Source organism: Neopelma chrysocephalum, unplaced genomic scaffold, assembly GCF_003984885.1.
Source record: "Neopelma chrysocephalum unplaced genomic scaffold, ASM398488v2 Primary Assembly neopelma1_66, whole genome shotgun sequence".
In the NCBI taxonomy this organism is placed as follows: Eukaryota; Metazoa; Chordata; class Aves; order Passeriformes; family Pipridae; genus Neopelma; species Neopelma chrysocephalum.
The window spans coordinates 8,861,118-8,888,105 of NW_020897725.1; the positions used below are offsets into that span (position 1 = coordinate 8,861,118).

Genomic DNA, 26,988 nt, shown 5'->3' on the forward strand with positions numbered 1-26,988 from the left:
TACACCGTCTTTCATGGAAGAAAATCTTCAGGGTCATGGAGATCATACTCTAAGGACACTCTTATTCCCTTTCATGGGTATAGAGAAAGGTAAGACACAAATTAATTTGTGGATGCTTATGGAAGATTTGACAATATGTGCGAGGAGAAGCACGAACACATTCAGGCATACTCTTTCCTCAGATCATGAAGATAGAAAACAACTGGCTGAGCCTTCAGCTGCTCTGTTTTTCTATTTTTGGTAAGAAGCATCAAGACAGAAATAATACATCCATGAGAAAATGCTACAGTACACATTTGGGAATTCATTTTTTTGAGAGCAGAGAAATTAACTTAATGGCCAGACATGAACTGCAGGATTGATTGTACTGAAATCTGGTAGATGTTACAGTCTGCCAGCTCATGCATAAATCATCTCCAAGTATAGTTACTCTGGAAATTGCCTTACAAAAAGCAGGGGTGGTGGAATTGAATTCAGTGGCAAATTACTGGAGCATCAGCAGTGAGCCATGGGGCATCTGCTTACTTCTGAAGATTATTATGCATGTGACTGTATGTGAATGAAAGTGTAAGATAAGAAACTTATTTCCTGAAAATCCATAATGCAGATATGTCAGAATACAGTCTTGGTTGGTGTCGGGGTCTGCACCATTTGCAATGAAACATTTTAACCCTGTTGCTTTCACACACACATTTTCTCATGTGCAGAGCAGTGTTTTTATGGCAGTTTAATACCCACGGAGTGTAAAATTTCTCAAGAGATTGATTTCTAAAGTGCCTTTTCTTGTAGCTTTTCACTATGTCATCCTTCCCTAGGTGATTCTTGAAATCAGAACACAATGATTCTTCGTTGTGCAGTCTAATTTGTCTGGTTAGGTCTATTTCCAAAATGTACAACCAGAAAATTGTGGCCTTAATGTCTTTTTGCTGCATAATGAAAGATGTGTCAGTTCTGGCAATGTGAATTTTGCAAAATACCTCCCCATTTTATAAAAGATAATTCCAACATTATGTGAGAATATTCCAGTTTTATCATACAGTAGACTTTATTTACAGATAATATTATAATATACATTTGCCTTATTTCAAATAAGAAGTAAGTGATTTACTGCTGCTTTCAGAAACAAATTCTGAACTTTCATTTATACCACTTCAAGCTTTGTCTTAGGAATATCCAGAGTCTCCTTTAACATGTTTTTCTTTGTGTACTGCAAACACTTTTTAGGAACATAGCCACAAACTATGTTTCTGAAATGGGCGTTTTGTTGACTGCCATAAAGAGGCAATTCAGGGGCAATATGAAATGGTAAAAATGTTCTCTTGTGTCTGAAGATACAAGAGCCTCAGGTCTGTTGCCGCCTGTTGCACAGATTATTTCCATAATCACCAGCAAGGCTCTAATAGTACTTCTGCAACACTGGGCTATTGTAAGTTTGCACAGACATTGTGTTAAATTCACGTCTTTTTTATGAATAATAGATCTTCACAGACTCATAGGTTAGAAAGGACTTCTGAATGTCACTTAATACAGTTTTCTTTCAAAGCAGGGCCAACTAGGTCAAGCCTTTCGTGGTCTTCTTCAGTTGAGGGCTGAGCTAAGCTCTGTCTTCACAGAATCACAGATTTGAATCACAGGTTTGAAGAGACCTCTGGAGGTCATCCAGTCCAACCCCCCACTGCCAAGGCATGGTCACCTAAAGCAGGTTACACAGGAATGCATCCAGGTGGGTTGGAATGTCTCCAGATAGGGAGAATCCACGACCTCCCTGGGCAGTCCGTTCCAGTGCTCTGTCACCCTCAATGTAAAGTTCTCCCTCGTGTTGAGGTGTAACTCCTTGTGTTTTAGTTAAGGCTGTTGCTCCTCGTCTTGTTGCTGGGCAGTACCATAAAGAGTCTGGCATCATCCTTTTGGCATCCACCTTTGAGATATTTATATACATTAATGAGATCCCCTCTCAGTCTTCTCCAGATTAAAGAGGCCCAGCTCCCACAGTCTCTTCTCGTAAGAGAGATGCTCCAGACCTCTAATAATTTCTTCTCTATAAACACCCATTAGGTACTGAAAGACAAGAATGACATCGTCTTTCAGCATTTTCCCAGGTCTCTCAGATTCTCCTCATATGTCATGTGCCCCAATTCCCTAATCATCTTGGTGACTGTCTGCTAGACTTGCTCTAGTAGGTCCACATATTTCCTGCTGTTGAGTCTGAACACTGAAACATCAGTCCGAATGTGGTCTTAGAACCTTTATTTCAAAACATGAATTTTTTTTCAGTGTGAATCAGATACCAAATATTGGCAGTATTTGTGCAATAAATCCTATAGAGAACTAAGTTTCAACAATTTCCTAACAGATCTGCTTTTCTTTTACTAATTAAACAAAAATATTAGAAATAAAACTGATACATACTTCATTATCTCGATCCTTCTCCAGGAAGTGACGGGCAACGTGGCTGGGTAAAATATTCCGTAGCATGTTTTCATTGTGCTCCCTCAGCTCCTTCATTTCATTGATTTCTTCTTTTGCTTGTACACGCCACAGAAAATCCAGCCTTGCTGTGTATTCAAGCTGTGGTTCCAGAAAGAAAAAAGAGACAAATATGAAGTAGAGATTGTATTGTCATCCTGGCAGGCTGCTTGTGCTTCAAGCTTCAGTGCTGCTGAAGGTCTTTGAAAGCATTTGATTTATTTGCCAGAAAAAGAGATTATTTCTGTGCCTTATGTACAGTGAGAGTCATAGAGTAATCTTGGGTAAAATAATAATTGTCATATTACTGCTATGGTCAGTGGATAGAAAATGTCACAAAATTATTTTCCTTTTAAACACCTCTTTATTAGTTAGATAATGGAGTCAGACAGGAGTTAAGGTATTGGCAAATCTTAGTATTGACATGAAATAAATATGTTCCCCTTTTCATATGTGTTTTCAAATTAAATGAGTTTCATGACAAAATAGGACAAGGGTAATTCTAAACAATTGGCGGCGATGTCCTTCTCAAGGATAAGTATCTTTCAGCGAAACTATATATAACAGCCCAATGTACTCCCAAAGAGAACTTTCAACTCTGTGGCACCAAAATGACATAGTTATACTGTCGGGACACGCAGTTCTTTTCAACTTAAGTCTTCCAAAAAATGGTGGAAAACATGCTATTTGTCACCCCCTCAAATACTCTGTCCCTGATGTATTGTGGGACCAGAGCCTGCAATCACAGTTTAGTACACGCACAGTGGCAGTGCCTGATACCTTGCTACAAATTGAAGTTAAACGGTTTCCAGTGCTGTGTGTATGCAGAACAAAAGCTGTACACAGCAGAGCTTATATATGCATACATATATATGCATTGTTTAGTTATATATATGTATATAGATGCATATTCATATGTATATGAATGGCAACTGTCTGCTAGCTGAAGCAGGGAATATGTCAAAACATCATGTTGCTTGCCTGAGAGGCACATGTGTCAGCACATGAACAAGACCAACACTGCCAGAACTCTTGTGCTTCACACTGAAGAAGAGTTTTAAGCAGATTTTAAGGCAGCTGACACTGTAGCTTGCACAAGAGGTGACTTATTAAGCTACAGCATTATTGAAAATGATGGAAATATTTCTACAGTCAGTAAACTGAAAGAGAAAATATATTCATGAAGTTTGGGGTGCCCTAATACTAATAATAGCCATCATAGAAACATATTATGCCAGCAAATAGATGAATTTTTACAATTTTGAGGGACATCAAATGATTTGTCAAGAGATGTTGGGATTAAGGAATTTTTGGGGATATAATTCATGTACCAAACTGAAATAAAGGACAAACCTGCAGTGGGTGGGAGTGACTAAGAGGGGGTTCAGGCATTCTTTAGTGACTCATCTTGGTCACATTTTGAAGTCAGCAGCAGTGATGAATGGCAAACTCTTCAGAAGGAAATGCAAAGCACCTTGCAAGGGAGCTTATAGGTTGACTGTACTCCAGGGAGCTTTCTTTCCTAAAAGCTAAAAGTGACAGTGGCTTGATATAAACTTCCAAAGCCTGTATGCAACTTGGCAGTGATTTACTTGCCTCTGTGTGTTAACACCTTTATAAACAATCTCTTTTCTACTAGTATGTTGATCTTCTTTCTTGGGACCATTAATTCGCTTTATTAATGGCACCAAAAAAACCAGTCAGGAAAAAGTACCTTTAAGCAAATTTTTCAGTATTTTTCAGTTTCCTTTCCTCTTCCTTTTGTGCTAGAACACAGAGCTCATAGCAGATAACTGACTTTTATCTCTACCAACTAACTGAGAAGGGAACGTTGACTATAATTTTGCGAGTTCTAAAGGTATTTTACAGATTGACTTGAAACAGGAGCTGCTGGTGGATTCTGAGTACTTTGATGCTTCAAGATATTTAATGCTACTACAATAAGAGCTTTGCAAAAAATGGTGGTACAGTTTTTCACAGCTGCTCTACAGGGAAACGTCACATCTCTAAGCCTAGCTCAGAATAGCAGCAGCTAATCTTTACATTTTAGATAATGTCATTTTGCTTATTTATGATCACATTGTAACATGAAATACTTACATCATCAGCGGACTACCAAGAAGACACTGTCAGCTCAGAGATAAAGATGTGCTACATATAAGGTTTAAAAATAGAAAATGGGAAGATACTTTGCTAAGTTCTTATATTTGCTAAGACTAACAAAATTATAGGGTTGAGTTTTGGGCTTATTGTTTGATTGACTAAAGAAATATTCCTGGGCATAGTGGTGCCAATAAAAATGACTGCAACTTAAATCTCAAAATGTGTTTTCTTGCTCAATGAAACACCCCTAATTCCAATTGTGAGTGAAGAAAAAAGAGATATATTACACAGGTAGCCCAACACTATGTCTGCCACATGCTACACAACCCACCCACTCTGCAGGCAATTACTTCAGGCAAGGAAAGCACAAGATAAGAATCAGAGTTTGAGTGGCAGCACATTCTTCCTTAGAGGAGTAGAAAAGAGAATTTATATCCCAAAGGGACACTTTCAATGACCAAAAAAAAGTTTAACTCCGGATAAAACAAGCAAATATCCATTCTGAATGAATATAGAAAAGATAATGAAATAGAAGTCTGAATATGGAAAAGGTAATGAAAAATCTGAAGCATAATGCCAGAATTAAGAATGTCTTCCTCTTTTTTCATCTGGAGCAATTTCCTCTTCACATTTCCTCATTCCACCCCTTTTTCACAAGGATGAAGGTGGTTCAGAGGGTCATGCTTGTTTCAGATAAATTGCTGTGCAGAAAAGTCAGTCCTTCCTCCCTTCCACAAGGGTCTACAGAGTTAAGATACAGCCCTGACATCCAGGGTTTATTGGGTACAGAGCTGTCTGTGCCTGCCCTGGTAAAGTTCATGTCTCTGTACCAAAGAGCCCCAGAAATGGGAGCAAACCAGTCAGTCAGTCAGTCAACACTTGCCTATACCAGAACACTCAGCTGGTGTAGGCAAGATCTATGCTCAGATCTGCAACCTAAAAGAAACCAGAGAGGATTTTGCCCTCTGTTTTAAAAGACCTTTTTTTAGTTCTGACTGGGGTGGAAGAAGAGGAAGGACTGACTCTTCTGTAGGTAGTTTTATTCCCTCTTTCCAAATGTTAAAACCTCCTCTTTTAAAGCTATGGCAGAAAGTTTTGCTCAGGGTTAAACTTTTTATATTGTGTGTTTTCACTAGGGGTGAAATTCTAGTAGAGAAGATTGTATATGGTACTGTAGTATGATAAGATTTCAAGGCATAGTTTATGTTCCCACAAAATATTCAACTTTAACTCATTAAAAAGAAAAAGCAGTAAATGAACACATTTTACGACAGATTAGGTCTAGCCTTAAAATTATCCACAACACTTCTTCTGTGTGTTTTTTCTCAAGTTTAGTTTTCAGAAGCACTGCTGTAAATTATGCATTACTTGTGTTAAAAAAAGATGTGCTTCCAGATGAAACTGAATTTCTAATAGGGAATTAGTCTATAATGGCATCTAACAGTAACACAAATATTTTTAATTATTAAAAGTATTCTTAAAATCCAGATCAGATTTTCAGAAAGCTCAAATAAGCTAATATCACACACATTTTTCTCAAATTTAATTTTCAATTTTGGGTGCAAAAGTTGGGATAAACTTTAAATCACAATGGATCAAAACCAATAGGTAGTTATTTAGAAATTGAATGTCCATAAGTTTAATCTTATGAAAAGGATCTTTTTTGGTTAATCCACCTAGAATGAGGCAAGTTTTAAACTATTCTACTTCAGAATACTTCTGCAGTTTGTGAGATGCAAAGCTGTGCTGGAGCACAGCTTTATTGGACTTACTGTGCTCCTCAATTCACACTATTGAAGTGTTGAGGTTTTTTAATGTGTTCTGGAAGTAATTTTTATATATGCATTTAATTGGCAACTATACAGAGACCTTTAGGTTAACTCTGTAATAAGAAATTTAACAGTACAAGGAAATTTTCCTGGACGTTGCTGTTGGATACTGTTAAATAGGTAGAATGGCCTTATGAATGGTTTGGGAGAACATGAAGTAATTAGCACGTCTCAGGGACTATTTCCAAAGGCAGTTTTAAGTGCAACCACCCTGTTTTATGGAACAAGAAAGATTAATAGAATGGAAAAGAACCTGTGCTCTGCTAACACGCCTCTGGGCTGGAAAATACTCTAAAACACCTCAGATCAGGCTTTTGTAGAAGACAGATGTTTACACCCAGAGTTGTGATCCTGAAGAGTATTGCCTGGATTCTGCCTAATTCTTTCTCTACCTAAACTTCTCTGGTGTTGTCTTTCTTGGTACTTAAGCTCATTCCCAAGCCTAAGATTTGTATCTTGGTATATGGTAAGAATCACAGTGAATATTATAAGGCTTATCACAAATTTGGGCTGATTTTCTCCATATTTTTCCCAAGTGGACTTTCTTAAACTCCTGTTTAAGAAATGTCACAGTACATTGCTTTCTGTCAAACTTAAATCTGGGCACGAAAAGCATTTAATCCCTTGCTTCTGCTACCCACTCATTCCTCATTCCCCCAAAAAGAAGATAAAAAGGAGGGAAATTACTAGAATATTTAGGTGTTGCCTTCGTTTTGTTCTCCTATGGAAAAAATGGAGGCCATAAGTCCTGGCACAACTTACAAAGTTGTTGTAATAAAGCTTATAATACTGTCTTATTCATCACAGAATTATTCTTTTCTTACTGCCTCACTCCAGGAGGATTGAGAAATGTTGGTATTAATCAGCCTAATGCTCTTGAGGGGAAAATCTTTAGGAAAGTTGGACAACATCTAAAAGTTTGCTGCTTGCTTTAATACAATTGTCCTGTTTGCTTTATGTGAACAGAAACTGCCTCAAGTCAGCACGTTTGACATTCAGCAGCCCAGAGCTTGAGAGTCAGAAATGCTGTGAAGAAAACACTGTGCTTTAGCTGGTTTTTACCCAATGCATTTTTTATTTTAAATCTAAATTTTTCATAATTCATTCTCCCTGTGCACTGTGTATGGATTCCTGATATACCCAGTTTTTCAGTTCCTCCTCAAGGATATCAGTCCTAAAGCTCCAACATCCCCAAATCCTGGTTATAGTCTAGGTCCATGTGAAAGGATTCTTGCAAGTGGTCTATGACAAGAACTAGTTAGTATTGGCGCTTAACTCAAATTTTATTTATTTCCTCAAGTCTGTTGTTTTTTCTTTATAAATATACTAAGCTATTTCACAGGAGTTTTATTATTTACTGATTATTAATCCTTTTCTATATTTTGGTTTCATGCTTACTCAAGTGCACTGAAACTGTCAGGTGCCTCCAGAATTACACCTGTCTAAAATAAATGACATCCCATTTGTTCCTTCAGTTTCTATTATGAAATGCCATATAACTTGTGTATTGTTGAATATAATATTGCATATGTTCTTTAAAACTGGTAGACAGTGTCAGATGTGGTCTTTCTTTAATCAGATCCTGCATATGGTTTATTAAATTGTGAAAGGTCATCTGCTCAAGTGGATAAAAAGGCAGTTGGTATTTTGAAAGTAATTATTGTCACATCCTGTAATTGCAAGGGATAGAGGGAATGGTTAAAGCAAATGTTTGCATTACCTGTTGACCATGATAGAATACAGCTAAAAGGAACATTGCCATCAGGAGTAAAGATGCCTCCTTTGTACCCAGGAAGTCTGTGCTGGAAAAAAAAAATCCAAAGTAAAATACAGTTATTGATTTGTCAGTGCTGTAATTGTTCAGAATTTTCATTTCATAAGTCACTATGATAATTTTTATTGTTCTTTAAAAAAATCCCCTCTATTTGAAAATTTAATTTAGTTGTAATTAGTTCAAGAGAACAGGAGTGTAATTGGAGTGCTCACTGTTTGGAGACACATGCCTTAAATAACTAAACTGTAGCCTACAGGAGGTACACAGAAGGTGATGAGCTTTCTCTTTCAAACGTGATGTGCAAGCTGTGTGTCAGCCAGTCTCTCCGTGGGAGCCATGAACACCACAGCCCCTGTGGAGTGCGGGAGGTAGGATCTTGGCAGGGAAAGGTTGAGGCTGGAGCTGGGAAAGGGAAACTTCCAGATTGTGAAAGTAAAAGCCCAGGAAATGAGCCTAGAGGTAAAAGATGAACCCCAAGGCAGGAGATGAAATGAAACATTGTGAGAAAGGTTTGGAGAAGATAACAGGAAGTGTGGCTTAAAAGGGAATCAAAACATTTGGAAACAGTAGTTAGGACTGGTTTTAGTGAACCACAAAGAGGAGAGCAGAGAAGAACTGTCTGCCTGTGACAGGGGAAGTAAAGGAAACCTTTGCAGACTGTGGGGAAGCAAAGAAGATGTGCCAGGAAGGTACTGGCTGTATGATATCTGTATGAAGTCACTTAGGTGCTCTGTGTGGAGCATGAAGAAAGTGTGACAAAATAAGGTGAAAGAGGTGAAAGGGGTTCAAAGCAGTAACAGGGGCTTTCAAATAAATATGGAGAGAAATTACAGATGAAAAAAAATGAAGAAAGTATCTCTGTATGCCAAATTTTTTTTAAAAAGCATGTTTCCCGTGGGAAGAGACATAAATGAAGACGGTTGGAAAATGGTAGAGCCAACCTTATAGTAAAAATAAGGATAAAGAAATAAATTTGGAGGAAAATTGAACATGGATACTTGGCAATTACTTTGTTGAAGGGAGATGAGAAAAAATGAGGAAATTGTTAAGAGGTGCTTAAAGCCCAAATACTTGAAAAAGGTTAATAAATAAGTAAATGAGAACCAGAAGTTGGAAGACACTTTGGGACACTCTTTAGTCTACCTTGAAATCTAAGAACTAAGCAAAGTCTAGACGCTGAATCATTTTCCATAGTAATTTTGAAAAAAAGTATCAGGTGATATTTGTCACAGAAGGACTCCTATGACAGAGAAATAAAAGAGAGAAAGAGCAGAACTTGATGGAGACTAAACCAAAAGGAAACTTTCTTGTTAGAGAGCTACCTGAACTGAGTTTGTGGTCCTAATGAAGAATTTACTGTGAGGAAATGTGCTGCTATGGGATGAGTCATCAGTATAGAGCAAAAGACAAGCAGGAAACATCCTTGTCATCTGCAAATATGTTGGAATTCAAATGTTTCCCATTTTGAAGTTGCCTGAAATACAACCTCCAAAAGAATACATTCCAAAAAGACCCCTTGTACGCTGGGTAAAGGGAACAGCCTTAAAGGTCTTAGTTATGAACTCTCCTGTTATGGCATGTTGTGGTGATGTAGCTTTAGCCACAACAGCTAAATGAGTTTTGGAGGGAGTTGCAATCCCCTTTATTCAACTGATTGGTATAGATTAAAAAAAAAAGAAAAAAGTTTCTGGGCACACAGCCTTGAACCTCATGCTCCCTAATGTCAGAGCTGAAGTTCACATCCTTGTCTTGAGAGTGGAGCATCTCAACTGATTTCCCTGTACCCTGGGCTGTTGGCTACTCCAGAGGATATTCCTGTCTCTTTCTTACTCTTCTATGTTGACAATCACTGGAGAGTTTCATTGACACAGAAAATAGAGACCACTCTGAATTCTCTTAGATTTTCACACAAAAACGTGTTCCTGGTTAAGGATAATTATCATGATTTCTACTTCTAGTAACTTAGCCAAAATATTGCTTGTTGCCATTTGTCATAATTAGCTGGGGTCTGCTGTGAATATGTGGTATGTCTGTAGGAGGATAACTAGCATTAGAAAAAGGAACTGTAACACCAAATTTTTAGTATCTTGCTGCTGTCAGAAGCTAGTAGGGAAAGATATGCATGCAGAGCCTTACTCTGTGTAAAGATGTGGCTGTTTTGAGAACTAATTGCACTGCAAATCCATGCTTTTCTGCTGTTCTGAGGATCTTCGTCTGGCACTCACAAGCACAAGCAACTGCAACACTAAATTGGTCAAGTATCAAAGACTGAAAAAGTGTCTCTCTAAATGAGCTAAATCACTGCTGCTCTAGATTCAATTATTGCAACACTTATTGCACCTCTAACTCTGCAAATTATTGTGTCTCTTCTGTTCTCATCTTCAACTCCTCTTGCTGGGAAGGAAGCCTGAGAGGAGGAGTCTGTCCTTCGAACACTCTCCTACAAAACAGTATCATCCCTGTGTTCCTTATATCTTTCACAACTGCACATTATAGATTGGATTTTATTCAATTAAAACCCTGCCCCCCAAAAAATCAATTGTTCACTCCTGTTTGCTTAAATTGAGCTGAAAGTTTTTATCAGTATCTCTGGAGCTTTCAAGAGTAGAAGCAACCAATGTATATGCACCGCAATATGTATTTTTAATCACCATTGATAGACTACAGGAGAAATAAAAGACAAATCCTGTTCAATATTTAAATGTCCTCATGAAATGAACATTTTAATAAAAAGGCTTGAGAAAGAATCACATTATAAATCATTTTGAATTAGTCATTTCCTCTTGTGACCATCACTCCATATTTAATTATGGGGCAACCCAGTACACATATACTCTGGCAAGACTTGACCCATTGCCTTATGAAAAAGCAGTTCCTAAAGGGGGCTGTGAACACTTACTCTCCATTGTGGTTAAAGTTGTCATATTGCAGAAAAAGGGAGGCATAAATGGTCTCAGTCAGCAGAGAATAGATCGCAATCATGATGAGCAGCACTGCCAGCTTCAGGACAGAGTTGAGACGAAGAAAGACTGCACAAGTCACCATTGCCAGCACACCAGTGAAGACAAAATACTGAACAGAAAACAGCACTGTTTACTTTTGGTGATCAGTGACTACATATTTTCATAAGTATCTACATAAATAATTAAGTGATATGAAGTATAGAAAAATTGCTTTGTATTTCATTGCTCAGCTAAGTACTCTTGGGGTCCAGGGTACTTTGAAAATAAGGGTTTTGCTAAAATAGAATGTGAAATTACAAATTGTCTATTTTGCATGGCACCTCCATATCAACAGAAATCCTTCTCTGTGCCTTTATGGCATTTTCATTTCATTATGGGGGAAATGGCATTCTCCATAATTAAAAGAGGAAAAGGACAGATGCTGCATGCAGCAGTTTGCTAATGAAAAGTCAACAGAGAAAAAGAAATTTATATTCCTCTGTATTCTGACTGTATTCTGAACTTCCACAAGACCCACATTAATCAGAATGGGAGAATCACATTCTTGCTTTAATTCTTTTCCTGGGCTTCTTGAAGAGTACAAAAAGCCACAGATTTGGGGTTTTTTTGGGGGTTTTTTGTGTGGTTTTTTTTTTAATATTAAATATTGCATGTTTAGCTTGGTTATGTTACTCTCTTAAAATGCCTGGAAGTTTTACTCATATCTCATTTTCTAATCTCTTAATTCTCTCATTCTTTCTCAATGATTAGTCATCTGTCAAATGCAATCCATGCAGCTGATACTGGATAAAGAGAGACAACCATGGTCATGAGCTGTTCAGATTTAAAATAACAACATCACCACCCACAGCCCAAATGTAGCTTAAATTACCTCCTATCACACAGCTTTAGGAGAGATAGTATTCATTTTTCTAAGTACAGTTTTTCTTTAGTACAGTTCCTCTGTAGGAAAGTCTGCATCCCTGCTGTTTAGAGCATACTGCTGGCAGTGTCATGACACTGCCATATGACTTTCTAAGTAACATACTTCTCTTATCTACACATGACTAACCCATTCATTTTGTTGCCTGCTTGCTCATCTTAGAGATGATTACTTTTTTTTGCTCCTAAAGCAAACTTAAAATAACCACAGCAGACTGACTTGGTTTTGCCATGTAAGAAATGTTGCTCTCCATTAGATTCATACAACTTTGGAACTGTGTTTTATTGCAATAGGTTCGTTGAATTGCTGAATGTGTTTCCAGCATAAAGGTTCTGTGTGAAGTTCAAAGGTTGAATCTTGGTTGTAATGCCCCATTAGATCATAAGATTAACTCCTTCTGTAACCAGCCTCTGCTTTTTCTATCAGCATATGGATAGATGGAAATGTTCAGCTTCACAGCGTTGAGGCCCCTGACTCCACCAGCAGTACACATCATCCATTCCAGATAATGGTTGCCATATAAACTTTGTGGATCCATGCCTCAGATTCAAAGATACCCTCAGAAATACCTCAGGACAGGAACAGATGTCCGTAAAAGAAGCAGATGAATTGAACGTCTGGTTCTTCAGGGCTATTGGTTTGTCAAAATCACACCATAGCTGTGAAGAAATAAAACAAAATCAGGGCTATAACATACACTGGTGACTAATTGCTTGTGTGGCTGGCTGTGTTCAGGGATGGAACTGGCTGACCTGCTGCTCTTCATGGCAGCTCCCTGACTGGCACCAAGTACTGACTAAATGATCAGTAAGAAGACATACTGTGGCGATGAAATGGAGAGGGGGGAAGCTATTCATGCTACAGACATTCAGTATCTGAATAGCCTCCCTATGCTCTCTTGCAAAGTGGAAAGATAAACTCCACTGGGAGTTTCAGAGAACTGATGTTGGACTCTTAAAAATTACTCTCTCAAAATACTTAGACTTTGCCATAAACTATAGTGAAATTATTTAATTGGGAGCATAAAATCAAATTGCATGAGTGCCCTGGTCTGCAAGCAGTTTTCTTCTGCTACACTGCTACATTATCCTTCTGGATGTGTGACATCTATCCTTCATTTCTATGGTATGATGCAGAATCGGTTGTACCAAAACATAATGTGGTCCCAGAACAGGAACTGAGATGCTTAGAATGGAAGGGAGTGAAATCATTCATGATTCAATGGTTTGATAATGCAATACTGCCTTTTGCTGTTATGACCTACATTCATTTTAATGGTACTTCCAACACAGTGTATTAAACATAAACAAAATATCAGTGTTGAGTTGCAACGCAGTACAGTCTTAGAACACAGGAAAAATATCATTAATTGTGTCATATTTTGACTATTAAAGCAGATGGAGTCTCCTGTTACATATATTAATCCAATCTGGATGTTTATACTAGGTCATTTCATCAACCTGGTATATACAAGCTAGTTCACTGGTCTTTTTTTTCCAACACAACTAGAGAATTTGTTTAATGAGGGTCATTTTCTTATCATTAAATTCTAACTAATTTTGAACTTGGTACTATTTTGTTTGTTCTTTCAGCAGTTCAGTCACCTCTGCAATAGAGTAGTATTACCTAGGCTGGCTGTGCAATCTTCCATGACACTGGATAGCTAATGGTACCTTCTGACAGTTTATGAGGTGTACAGCACCTCTCTGCAGGGCAGAGTGTCATCAGAACCACTATAGGTGTTTTTTTAAAAGCCTTTCTTGGTCAGAAACTTTATTTTAGTTTTATAACAATAAGAATGCACTTGATGTAAAGAACTGCAAGACTCATTGCTCCCCTGGTAAAACTGAAGCCTTATGGCGCTCATTTGAAAGCTTCTGAGTCTTAGACCCCTTCAACCAGCCGCAGTTGAATTCAGTGGACACAGGCAGCTGTAAGGCTGAGGTGCATTACCTGTTCTTAAATACATGCATGTCCCTCCAGAAAAAAAGACATTATTATAGCAGAATTTTGACTTATTAAACTAATGAGGTTATAAGAATGTTGTGATTTCCTGTGGAGGTCAGGACTCAGTGACTCAAGTCATTGACAGTCTAAATACATGACAATAAATGTAACTGTTTACTGCTTTATAGAAACCCAACGGCATGGTAGTAAAAACTATTACTTTTCTTTTGACTGTTTTTGGATTAGGCATCCCAGAAGATCGCACAATCTTAAAAAAAAAACACAAATCGGGAAAATCTTGTTATCACATATCTGTAGCATATTGGGCACGGATAGTCTGTTAGAGATCACCTTGTTTCAAGAGTAAGATTAATTCTAACAAAATATTTCCTGGAAAATATGTGGTAAAATATGATTTAAAAACCTCTAAATTCTATAATACTCCTTAGTGATCTTTACTGTAATGTATCACTGTCCTTGTCTACAGGAAGTTTTCAGCCCTATTGAACTTCCTGTCTTTACCGTATTTATATTTTCTCTGTGAGGACCGAAGTCAGTGGCTGCATTCTTCTCTCTCTGACTAGCTCTCCTATCAGTGACTGCATGGGATCACTAAAGAACACAGGCAGCTACTAAGTCCCCACATATTGGCCACCTGAATTAAATAGTGGAAAAATGACAACACTAGAGCATAATAAAATCTCATGTCTGTTAGCAAAAGCCAAGACAAATCACTGAAATATCAGACCTCAGCATACTTACTGTAATGATATAATAATAATTATTTTTAATTATGTTAGGATAATTATTGTTGCTATTGTGTTGTCCGAGTTGCTACTGTTATTACTGTCACTAAATGCATTCCTGGTCTCATTTAGAAGGAATGAAATATTTATAGAGAATAATGTTCAGATGAAAAAACACTGCTACATCCATAACCAGAAGATGCCCAACAAGAGGAAAGAGTGATGAAAATGTTACTTTTAATCTATCAGTGAGACATTTACCACATTCTTGGCTCAGACATCAGCACCTGCCAGGTTGTCTGACATTATAATCTGCCTAATTTATGCAAAGATCTCTCTTGTTGCTGAATACATCAGGATAATCAGGGCTCTATTGGAGTTTTTTAAATTATTATTTTAGTAATTTTTTTTAATTTTTCTTTTAGTAATCTAATTAGTGGGAGAACTGTGAGATAATCTGAAAACTTCTGAGAAGAGGAATTTAATAACCATAAGCATTACTTGACAGTCTTAAAAAAGTATAACAGAATGCTAGAAAATTTCAAATGGTTCACAAGGATGAATAGAAAGTGGAAAAAAAGGTTTAAAAATAGATGATCCTCATGAGGGAGAAATAATTAAATATTTCAGAAATACATAGGTTAAACAATGGATTGAATTTCCTGAAGCTGTGATACTTTGCCATTTTTTTTATTATCTAAATCATAGCTGGCTTATAGACACATTAGTTAACAAGTCCTGTAGCAAGCTTAATAATTCATAAATCATCTTTTCCTGTATAATATTCCTTGGTTCCCTGTAAGCTTACAATATTGATGATGGCTCCAAGAAAATTAATCAGAATGGATGCAAATATAATGACATTCCTTGCCAGGTAGGTCTCATTAATCCAGCAGCAAGTTTTCCGGAGCATTAAGGGTAAACATTTGTAATCCTCTGCTGTAGTGATCAGCACAAGAGCGGAGTGCAGCATAATCAGAATAGAAAACTGAATGACCATTGGTATCACCCTAGAAAAAAAAAAAATCCAGCATTAAACCTCAACACAATGCTAGTGCTAATAAAAATAAATGTGCAAACAGGTAAGACTAGGAAATATCGGTTGTCATAAATCTGAGACAATTAGTCTCAGAAAAAAAAACAGAGAGAACAAACTTTTGTTCATGTTGCCTTTACTTCACATGGTTTCTTGCTGAGAAACTGTTGTTGGACAAACAAGCCAGGGAAATAACTCATTGCCAGTGCCTATATGTGTCTATGTAGGGTCCAAGTGTCAGGAATGTTATTTCTTTTGGTACACAGTCGTCTCTCAAGTTTTTTTCAGAGCAGTTCTATTGAGCCTGTAGGATCTTGATGCCACGTTTGTATGATCTGGTTCCACTCAGACTAGTTTGGGGGCAGTTTAGTAGAGTATTGTTTTCTATGCATCACATCACAGGTCTCTTAAACTCATACTGTACTGAGGGTCATATTCTCTAAAGTAAGTACAGTAATGCAGCCTGTTTTCTGGAGTAAGTCAGGATATAGTAACTACAGAAATGCAAGATTCCTCTAATTTTAATTAATAATGGGTCAATTGCAGATAAGAATCTCATTGGTTTCCAAAAAAGCAAAAGAACTCATCTACTGTTTTCATGGTAGCCTTTCAAAATATAAAGCATATGAAAAAGTATTCTATAATCCGTGTTTAAATAAAACCTGTTGTTTGGCATACCTTAGAAACTTTGTTCTTGTAAATGTGATCTTTAATCAAGTATTGATAAGTGCATATGCAAAATACTTCAGTGTCTTTGAACGTACCATTAAACCCAATAATACCTTCCAGCCTAACTTTCATTTTATTTTTCTAAATTTATTCCTTTTTCTTGCCTAAATATGGGATCTGAAGTCAATCAAGTATCCTATGTGGTTGGAAAATGCAGTAAATTGCTTTACTTCGCTGAGTAAGTAGAAAGCACTCAGCACTTCACAAGTTTGTGTCCCATTTGTGCCAATCACTGTCTTTCTTTGTCTCTTTTCCCAAAGATCAAATCCATGCAAAATAAAAGTAACTCCACTGCTCCTACAAACCTCTCCCCTCCTCACTCCGCTTTTCCTGGAGTTTTTGCTATGAGGAGAATGATTAACCTTGAGGCTTTGAATTAAGTAATTAAAATTTCTGGTAACCTAGTTGTATATGTGCCAGTACTCTACAGCGATTTAATCACATCTCACAGAAAAAAGTCTTTGAAAGTGGACTATCAGGGTGCTCCAGAGAGACTTCTGCACTTCCAGGCTGTAGGTAAGCTGTACTCTCTCATTAATTCTTCTGTAAATGTGTTTTGTCTTACTGAAAACATGAAGTTTTAGATTTTGCTACAGATCACCTATCCCTCTTCTCTTTGGGTAGGGTGTAAAGCTATTTTAGACTTGTGCCCTACAGTAAGAAAAATTTAGGGGTATAAAATGGAAAGAGAAGTGAAAACATCAACACAGCTCTTCTTTTGTCATTTTCCGGTAGGTCAGTCAGGTCCACTCCCCAAAACTGAACAGATTTTATCTCAAACTACCTGAAACTCTCCTCAATTTCAGGATATTCGAATTTGGGTTTAGAAGAGAAGATTCTAAACTCATACATATCAGAATTCAGATCTGTGGTTTGAGCCTTTTAACTTCAGCTTTCACTCTATAAAGTTTCACCATAGTGTAATAGATACGTGGCCAAGGAGAAAAGGAAACCATACTGATTTAATGGCAGGAGAAGATACATGGATATAGCAGGACAAGTTTGAGAATAAATCTGTGTTGGAACTGGCATTTCTTAGCTCTGGCCATGTTTGCAACTAATGATTAGAGTCCAAAATATTTGCACTAAGGAGACACCAAAGTTGCACTGGGTATTTTATGCGAAAACCGTGATTAAATCTTCCTCACAGTACTGATGTTAGTAGAAAATAACTTGGGAAAACAGGCAAAATTAAAATTTTTATAATCCAAAGCAACTTTTTTTTTTTTTAAAGTAGGCATAAGTCAGTGCATATGTGGGGAAATGTTGGTCATGTTGGGAGAAAAATAACATAGGAGGCATATTTGTTAAACTGAGATTTACGTGCAGAACTGTACTCCTGTATATGCTAGCCTGCTTAATTTTGAACGTTAACTTTAAAAGAATGTTCTGATTTTTAATGTCCTAATTTGACTGTTATTATAGAAATTCAGATACATTTAATCTGTTGGTTTTAAAGACAATATTTGCTTAAAAATGATTCCTTTCTGATAGTCCAAACAGACAATGCCTCCTTTAAAGCGTCAAGGTGGAATAATATGCAATTTGCTTCAAAAGTTTTTGTCTATCACCTACTAAAATTAATCAAGCTAACACAGAACTATGATCAAAGTATAAGATTTTGTAAACAAAATGCAAGACTCAAAATAATTTACAGTAATGCAGCTATGGCTTATTTGTACCGCTACTCTCAAAACATCAGAATTAATGGGATTTGTAATATAGGAGTCCAGAAAAGAAAATGTCTTAAAAAGATAACAGACAGAAAACAAATCTATTGCTAACAGAGAGTTTTTCATTTGGAAAATGTCTGAACTGCCATAAGTAAGATATATATGCATAAAATTATACTTTTTCATAGTACTAAACTATATTTTAAACATATTGAAATAAAATGTGAAAAATATCAACATGGAACTTCTGTTCCCAGATTAATTGAAATTAGATGAATTACACATTAGCTTCCATTGAGAGCTTCCATGTGGTAATATTAGCTTTGACACTGTTCTGATGATGTACCATTGGTATGAAAAGTTTTCTTCACTTGGGTCAGCATTTCAGTCCTACAAGATTTGTCAAAGTTTTGTGTGTGAGTTGAATACAGGACACTCCAGATGGTCCCTAAAATGTCCCATGCTCTCCAGCAGCCTACCCGGAAGTAAAATTTGCTTTTGAAAGAAGGAACAACATATGCAGCAAAACCAAACTGTACTATAAAAGAAACGGTGAAGAATGAAGAAACAAAGTTTGGAGCAGGAGAAACAGATTTCATCACGTGCAACTAAAAGTTTTGCGGGAAGATTCTCAGGACTTGCTGAAAGTTCCAAAGTTACCAAGAAGAGGCACAATGCAATGATGTCTTGAGAGCATCTTCTGACTATGAAAATACACAGGAATCATATAATCATAGAATGGTTTGGGTTGGAAAGGACCTTCAAGATCATTTAGTTCCAACTCCCCTGCCATGGTCAAGGACACCTTCCACTAGACCAGGTTGCTCAAAGCTCCATCCAGCCTGGCCTCGAACATTTATAAGGATGGGAGATCCACAACCTCTCTGGGAAACCTGTTCCCATGCCTCATCACCCTCACAGTAAAAAATTTATTCCTAATATCCAACCTAATTCTGCCTTCTTTCAGTTTGAAGCCATCCACCCTTGTCCTATCACTACATGCCCTTGTAAAAAGTCCCTCTCTTGTGGGTACTGGAAGGTCCTGAAGGGTCTCCCTGGAATCTTCTCCAGGCTCAACAACCCCAACTGTCTCAGCCTGTCTTAATAGGGGAGGTGCTACAGTCCTCTGAAAGATGAGGGAATGACAGTCAATAAATCCAGAGAAAAGTTGGACAATATGTTCATGGAGAACGAGTCAAGAGAGTTCAACAAGAGAACCATACAGTTTAGATTACAATTCACCTCAGTGCACAGCAGTCTCTTAGATTTATGCAGATAGAAGGCATCTTGAGACTTTGACCCATTCTCCAATGGTGTTCTTTGAACCTGGGTTATAGACACTGCACTGACAGACAGTGATGTGAGATCAATTCCTTCAGTCTCCCACACTACAGTAGCATTTTACAACAGCCTTCCTGCTTTACAAAGCCAGATGACTGAGATCTGATTTGGAACTGATAGTTTCTAACTATATCTCAGATATATATAAACAGTCTATATATGCAGATGTAGCTTAGCAATTCTGCTGACCTAGCCTGATTCAGCTCTAAATGAAACCAAATTAAGGCCTTGAAAAAAATTAGGATCAAGCCTCAGGAGGTCAGGCCTGAGGACACTAAACATGAGTTCTTATCTTAGATTGCCCAACTCCATATGTAAGAGCCATGCTTTTGAATTAAGGTACTATAAAGGGATCATCTACAGACCTAAATCTGGGATATAAATCCAAAATTCAGTGTAAACTCCTCAGGTGCCTGAGAAACTGTGGCCTTTTATTTGTTCACAATAAATAGATAGGCAACAAGAATTCTTCCACTGTAGCTGTTCAATTGAAGATTGATGTTTTTGTCTCTTGTTTAAGCCTGCTTGATGTAAAAACAAAACTGAAGTTGATGCACTGTGACCTCCTAGATGACCAATCCAGTATCTGTGCTAAGATGTTGGCAATATGCTGATAGGATCAAGTACTGTAGAACATACAGACAAGATTAGAGGAATTGGAACAAAAAAACATAATACTCTTTTGTCTGTGAACTTCTATCAGAACTAGGACACCTGGGTTGGATTCTCCCTTCATTCAAGATGAGATTCAAGACCAAATGGTTTTCTCTTTAGGGGTTCACTTATTGCCAAGATAAGTGAAGTTTGAAATGAGCTTTTGCCTTCCCTCTTCCTCATGTACAGTCTTAAATCAAGACTTGAACTAGAAGGAAAATTTATGTAAAGGAGACGATGCAGGTGTTTAAATGAACAACAGTTTGAAATGTGTTTTTCCTCCCCTTACAAGAATAACCCAGCAAAAAACTGACAGAAATAAGAGTAGTTAAGCAGTCTACTCTAGTATGATCTATGGCCCTTATGAGCATATAAAAAGTTCATTGCAGGAAATGAATGAAACTCCCAGGCCTCTCAGATGGAGCAGATGAATCACTGCAAGGTTGGCAATTTAACATAATGGTTTTGTAGAGGATAATTACAGTAGAAATATGGCATTAATTTATCTCACTTAGAGTAATTTACCCAACTCAATATTTCAAAGTATGAAAACTATTGCAAAGATTTTTAAATTCAGTGATGTGTCTGCCCTGTCAGCGAAAAAGTATGAATGGATCAAATGTTTATCCTTAGGGAGATAGATGTAAGCTGAGATAAAATTCTGAAACTCCCATACAGAGTAGATTTCCTTCTGTTGAAATGTGATTCCCTTCTTTAACACACAGACTAAGACAAGCTATCTGGGAAACTCCCTGAAGAACTTTAGTAAGATATGTTTTATGATGATTTAAATAATGTTTTCTTTCACCAAATTTTCAGAAATCGCCAAAAGACTCAGCTCAAAGAAATATTCTCACATCTACTTAAGCAAATACAAAATTTCATCCTTGTTCAACAGAAATCTGAAGTATTCACTGAAAAACTTACGTGTGAATTATAGTTAGTTGTTTCATAGAAATTATTTCCATGCTACTTTACTTTACTGATATCTACCAGAGGTATAACAGCTGATCACACAGTTATCAGAAAGACTCTCTGAGTCCAAATCTTGTCTTACTTTCTGCTAGTTGGTTCATTTGCTCATACCCTGAATTGCTTTTAGAACTGGAACTGAAGAAATTTGAACTTCCAGATTATTTTCTCATTCAATATGTTTAAGCATATTGAAACCTTCTCCCTCAAAACTCCTATCCTGTTATTTTAGGGTTGCTATCTGTTGACAGGCATGCTTTTTAAAAACTGAAACACATTTTTTGAAGCAGAGTATCAGAATTTGAAAAATCAAGACCAAAATTTGCCTTCTCAAGCCTTGTCAGTGATCTTCAGCTCCTGGCAGAATATAAGAACTGCCATAAAACACCCATACGGCTCCAAAATTTCTCTCACAAAAGGAAGAGTGGTAAATTCCCTTTCCCTAAATATCTTCCCTTCCAGCAATCAGCCTTTAAGGGCATTGTTGAGGCCAAGGCCATACTTTTGTTTATAAACCTCTGCTGATCTTTTCTAGTAGGAATTTATCTAATCTTCCTTTCAACCTATTTGCATTTACAGGCTCTTTAACATTTAGAGACATAAAGGTCCACAGAGAAAAGACTACTGTCAAGATAGGAAACCAGGCAATGTGACTGTGTGACTCCTTCCCCCCCTAATTCCAGTGGCACCAGACACAAAAGAGCACCAGAATTAGCAGAGATGAACCTGTCCAGTTATAAAAAAATGTATTTTGATTTATATAGCAGCAGAAATCTTTTTGGAAATCAGATTAATCAGATCCATAAGTCTTCTTGTACATATTGAGGAAAAAAATTAACAAACAAACAAATAAACTAACAAGAAAAAACAGCTACCAGAAGTGAAGAATTTTGAATGTGTATTGGAAGAACTTTAAAAAAGCAGGCAAACTTACTAGTATCAGAGCAACATAGCACATAATGAACAGCAGAAGATCAGGGTATTTTCTCAGCTGAGAATTACAAAACACATGGGACGCCACTGCTATAGAGTGTAGTTGTCTGCCTGCACCTAACCACCACTTTGGTGTTCTAAGACATAAACCCAGTGAATCAGGTCTTCCAGAGATGATCCCAGAAATCTTGCTGCAATACTGTATCACAATAAATGTCTTATTTCTTAATACAAATATTTTTAAAGTTACTCTATGCTCAGTGGTAAGTTAAGGTTCATCTGAGTATTGGAAACCACCTGAGAATTATGTTCATCTGGGCATTTCCATTTTAGCACTTGCTCTATCAAAGACCAAATGGGACTAGAGGCTTGTTTATAGTGGCAGTCCTGTTCTAGAAAACTGACCTTAGTCCTTGCACACACTTTTGTCACTATTAAATAGTAGACAAAGTGCCAGTTGATGGGTTTGACTCTGAAATGAGGACACAGAGGTTTCATCTATGTCACATTTTCATCACCTTGATAGGAAACTGTTGCTTTGGTGAGCCCCAGAGAAAAGAACAAGTGAAAATAGATCTACCAGATCACCTGCTTGCTTCTTAATAGCACGAGATTGCCTTCCCTCAGCTGGGTAATACACTTCATCAGCAATAAACAGTACAATTTTCTTACATAGCATGTATGAAACAAAACCAAAAGAATCGCTGATACCCAAGGTGGTTACCAGCCACACAGCAAAGAGGCACTGTTATAAGTCTGGATCCTGTTTCACCAGGACACACTGTGACAAATTTTTGTAACTCAAAGTTCCCACTTATCTCAGTGGTCATTCTACTTGAAAAGACAATAACATAATAACAGTAGATGCTGCTGTCTCACTTGAAAACATGTAGCTGCAGAAAATGTGACACAAAAGTCATTAATACTGCAAAAAAGTATTACCAAACACTTTTGGGGAACAAGCAGATTTTATTGATTCATTGCACATCAAGCCTAGAAATGCTATCTTGCTGTCTCCCCAAGAGTGCCTAAAGATACATAGAGATATATTTCTGTATTTACCTGGAAGAAGGAAGTAAGCTTTGGATAGCCGTGATAAATACAAGAACAATAAATGCACACACCAAGTTTGATTTGAATACTTCATCCCGCATTTGAGAATACTAGAATAAAAAAAAAAAACAAACACAGAAGAGTAAATTAGCTGTTAACCCATGCAGTAGTTTCAGAAAGACTGATGTATATAGGAGATGCTGAGAAAAGTGCCACAAAGAGCTAATAAATCAATAAACTTAAATTAGTTTTTTAAAATTAAACACAACAAATAAATTATTAATAAGCTGGTAAAATATTTTAACCAAGAGAGTTAAACTCTGTAATTTGCAAAACAAACTTTTTCTACTTCAAAATTATTTGCTTTATAAAGCCTCAGGAAGATATTAGGAGCTTGTGCTGCTGAGCAGAATACTAAATACTTAATATTTATTCACTTAATAAAATACTTAATAACAAGTTTTTTCACCTGAAGACAAACACTGAAGTAATCTGTGACTCTGCATGCATGATGGCACAGAGGTGTCTCCATGCTGGCTAAATTGAAGCCACTCTTTTTTTTTTTTTACTTCTCTTTTTTAAGAAAAGTACAGTTTGGACATTCTGTGGCTATTTGGGATGTGGGTCATGGTCTCTACATCCTAACTTATTCAGGGGCTGTGCAGAAACTTGGCAATATGGTCATTCTCCAAGGAGAAAATGAAGATAATATTATGTAAAAGACTACTTAAAATGCATTATTATTAAAATTTATTGAAAAAGGCATTTTTCTCCATCATATTAAACCACTGGAAATGCTATTCCTTTTTATGGGAATTACCAAGAAAAGGAGTAACAGATACATCCACAAACCACAGTGGATCTGTTAAAGTGGAAATGTTAACCGAGTCATCAGCTGGTACTTATCATTGGTAATTCAGTTAAACTCCTTAAAAGTTGTTTACAGCAGATGAAGAATAGTCCATAGACCTGGTTTTGTATTTCTCTTCATCCTATATGGATACCACTAAATTTTCTTCACCTTATAAGAAATCCCACAGAGGCTTGCCTGAGTAGTTTTTCTTCCTCTGAACAATAACTCCATTTTATTTAAACTCTTGCAGTTTTGAAGGGTCTAAGAGTTACTTGGACAGACCAAAAGGAAATCAGAGTCAGAGATATCACATACCAGAATCTTTCCTCAGCAACTTGGAAATAGGGTAAACTGCTGTTATAAATGCCTAGAAAGCATTATAAGTGATAAAAAGTAAAACCGGTTAAGAAATATGTCAATGACAAACACTGAGAGAGTTCAGCTATGAGCTGGATTTTATAGCTAATTTGCTCTTGAAGGAAGATCCTATCTAGACTTCAGCTATATTCTCTGCCTGGATCTTTGGTAAGGACTTCATTTCAGCTATAAACATCTGGTCAAAGGAGTCTCAAACTCCCAAAATGGGAAAAAGGATTTCCTCTTTCCTACCCCCATTTGTTATGAGTAAGATAGGGGGTTTATTTGTTGGTGTCTCTCATTTTGACTCCTCCTCTCCTGTGATTATACTTTGTCTCTGCTGTTGGCAGTATCACTTTGACATTATTTTTGATAGTGCTCGCAGGCAATTCCACTTCACTTTGCTGCTGGAAGCACAGAGACAGTGGCCCTGATTTCATGTGCAGGAAAACAGAACTGCGTCAGTCTGCGTAAATAATAGACCAGGGCTTTTTTTGATTAGAGAAAAAGAAAGGTGTGTTCCTTAAAATATGAAATTCCAGCTGTTCCATAGGGAAATTATAGCAAACTAAATGAATGAAACACAAACATAGAATGACCTGCTGCGTTGAGCATTATGTCAAAAGGATGGATGCTGTGTTCTAATCAGTAACAATATTGTGTTGAGGAATTGTTGGCATCCCTAGGCAGCACTGACATAAATGATAAACACAGCAGTTCTGTAGCAGTCTACCCCTTAATGACTCGGATAAGTAATTGGAGGACTGACTAAGCCTCAAGGCCCTTCAAAAGGCATGGGAGTGATGTAGCTAACGAGAGCCATGTAGAGTGGTAGGAAGAATCGTGTTGTGACCTTATCTGTAATGAAAACCTTCACTGCAACATCCCACAGACCTGCCTGCACTGGAGTGACTTGCTCATGGCATAGTGAAGATACACCCTGCTTCCCATGGGGCCTGAGCCATTCACCTGCACTGTTGGGAGGGAACTGTTTACCTTCTGGTTTGCCCAGTCAGCTGTCTGAAACTGAGTTTGTGTGAGAAAGGCCAAGTTTCCTCTGCTGATTAATGCCGCTTTTTCCACACCCCTCCTCTTTTCCCACACCTCTTTGAAAGGGGAGCACTCATAACAGAAGAGGTTTTACATGTTCACCTAGAGAAAATGTGCAATGAGGAGTAAGGTTTTTGGGCTTATCCTCAGTGATGCTTTTGACTCAGATAGGACCTTATGGATGAAATGGGACACCATTTTTTTTCATCTTCAGAGCAATGATGAAAAAGATTCTGCAATACAGGTGAGGGACAGAATAAGATGTATCAAGAAGTCCAAGGCAGATGAAGAAATGAACTCCTGAGAAGACTAAAGGGTAGACACAGATCTAGTTGCTGACCAATAATAGAAAAGTTGCTGAACAGGCATGGAGCTTGCCCAGTGTTTCTTGCAGAACTCCTTGCAACTGGAAGTTTTTGGGTTGAAGGAAGGAGGTGATGCCCATGTCTGCTGGGATATAGCATGCAGGAATAGCAAAATTGTTCCTCTCCTAATTTAATTTTTTATTTGTCTTACTCATCAGAAATTCCAAACAGAGAAACCTAGATGTTTAAGTCTAATATTTGAACTAAGAAAACCTGTACTATGAAATTCAAAGTCCTTTTCATATTTTCAGTGTTCTTACCTCACAGAAAATATATAGACAATTCACCTATAGGTCCAGTCTGATTTATAATCCAGATATAAATATGCAGGAAGACTTAGACTATCTTTATCTTTAATTCAATCTTTACACTGGAAACTTTCTTTAACAAAACCCTACCAGCATGTAAATTCCCTGCCCTGTATCTCTGCTTTATCCTATAAGAAAGGACATGGTATGGATATTGCCGAGTCACTGCTATTAAGGTAGATCATCATGTTGATATTTTTTAATTATTGGAATCATTTGAAGTAGTAGCATATTTTCCTTATGAGCCATTACATATTTGAAAACTCTTAGTATGTTTACATGCTACCATCAGAAGCACTCTCCTATGATGAGTTGCTCTATCAACCTACATGCTATTTGTGAAAAGAACCTCTAGCAAAACTGAAAGTATATTGTCTCTAAATGACATAAAAGTGATAATGAGTGAAACAAAGGTTAGTAATGACTAGTCCATTTGAGTGAAGGATCTATGAAGTATACCAGGTGGGGATCCTGTACAACTCCTATGAAAAATAGAGAATCACAAAATTCACATGGAAATGCACATACTGCCTCAAGCAGATAATCTGTTCACTAATGTAACCTCTACTGCTTGCTGTGGAATACAGATTTATTCTATCACTGAGAAGGACATAGAGCAATGACATAACAGAGGACTGGGATGATGTCCCAGTGGCTTAAACTGCTGTGATATACCAGTTATTTAAATTAGTGCAAAGCAGGATCTGTGCTCCATGGTAGTTTTGGGCATGCTGATTCCAGAATTATTTTGGGATTTTTTTGTAACTTTTTGAAATCTTAGAGGAAGCAAAACAGAAATTTCATTGCTAGTGTAAACCTGATGTCTGCAATTGTTTAATAGTGAAAAAATCCCAAACCAAACTGAGCTGTTTAAACAGAAGTCCAGTATGACATTTCAGATCTATTCATGTCAC

The 26,988-nt window shown here is 37.1% G+C and overlaps 1 protein-coding gene across 2 annotated transcripts in view; it reads right to left on the minus strand.

Annotated features, from left to right (window-relative positions):
• Positions 1-26,988, minus strand: part of ADCY8 (adenylate cyclase 8) — a 126,250-nt gene that overhangs the window by 10,648 nt on the left and 88,614 nt on the right. For both annotated transcript variants that reach the window (XM_027684445.1, XM_027684444.1), the window contains 6 exons: positions 23,151-23,251; positions 15,559-15,760; positions 12,627-12,716; positions 11,072-11,244; positions 8,119-8,200; positions 2,410-2,568 (listed from right to left, as the gene is read on the minus strand). In XM_027684445.1, coding sequence (XP_027540246.1) covers positions 2,410-2,568; positions 8,119-8,200; positions 11,072-11,244; positions 12,627-12,716; positions 15,559-15,760; positions 23,151-23,251 — 807 coding nt within the window. The remainder of the gene's footprint in view (positions 1-2,409; positions 2,569-8,118; positions 8,201-11,071; positions 11,245-12,626; positions 12,717-15,558; positions 15,761-23,150; positions 23,252-26,988) is intronic.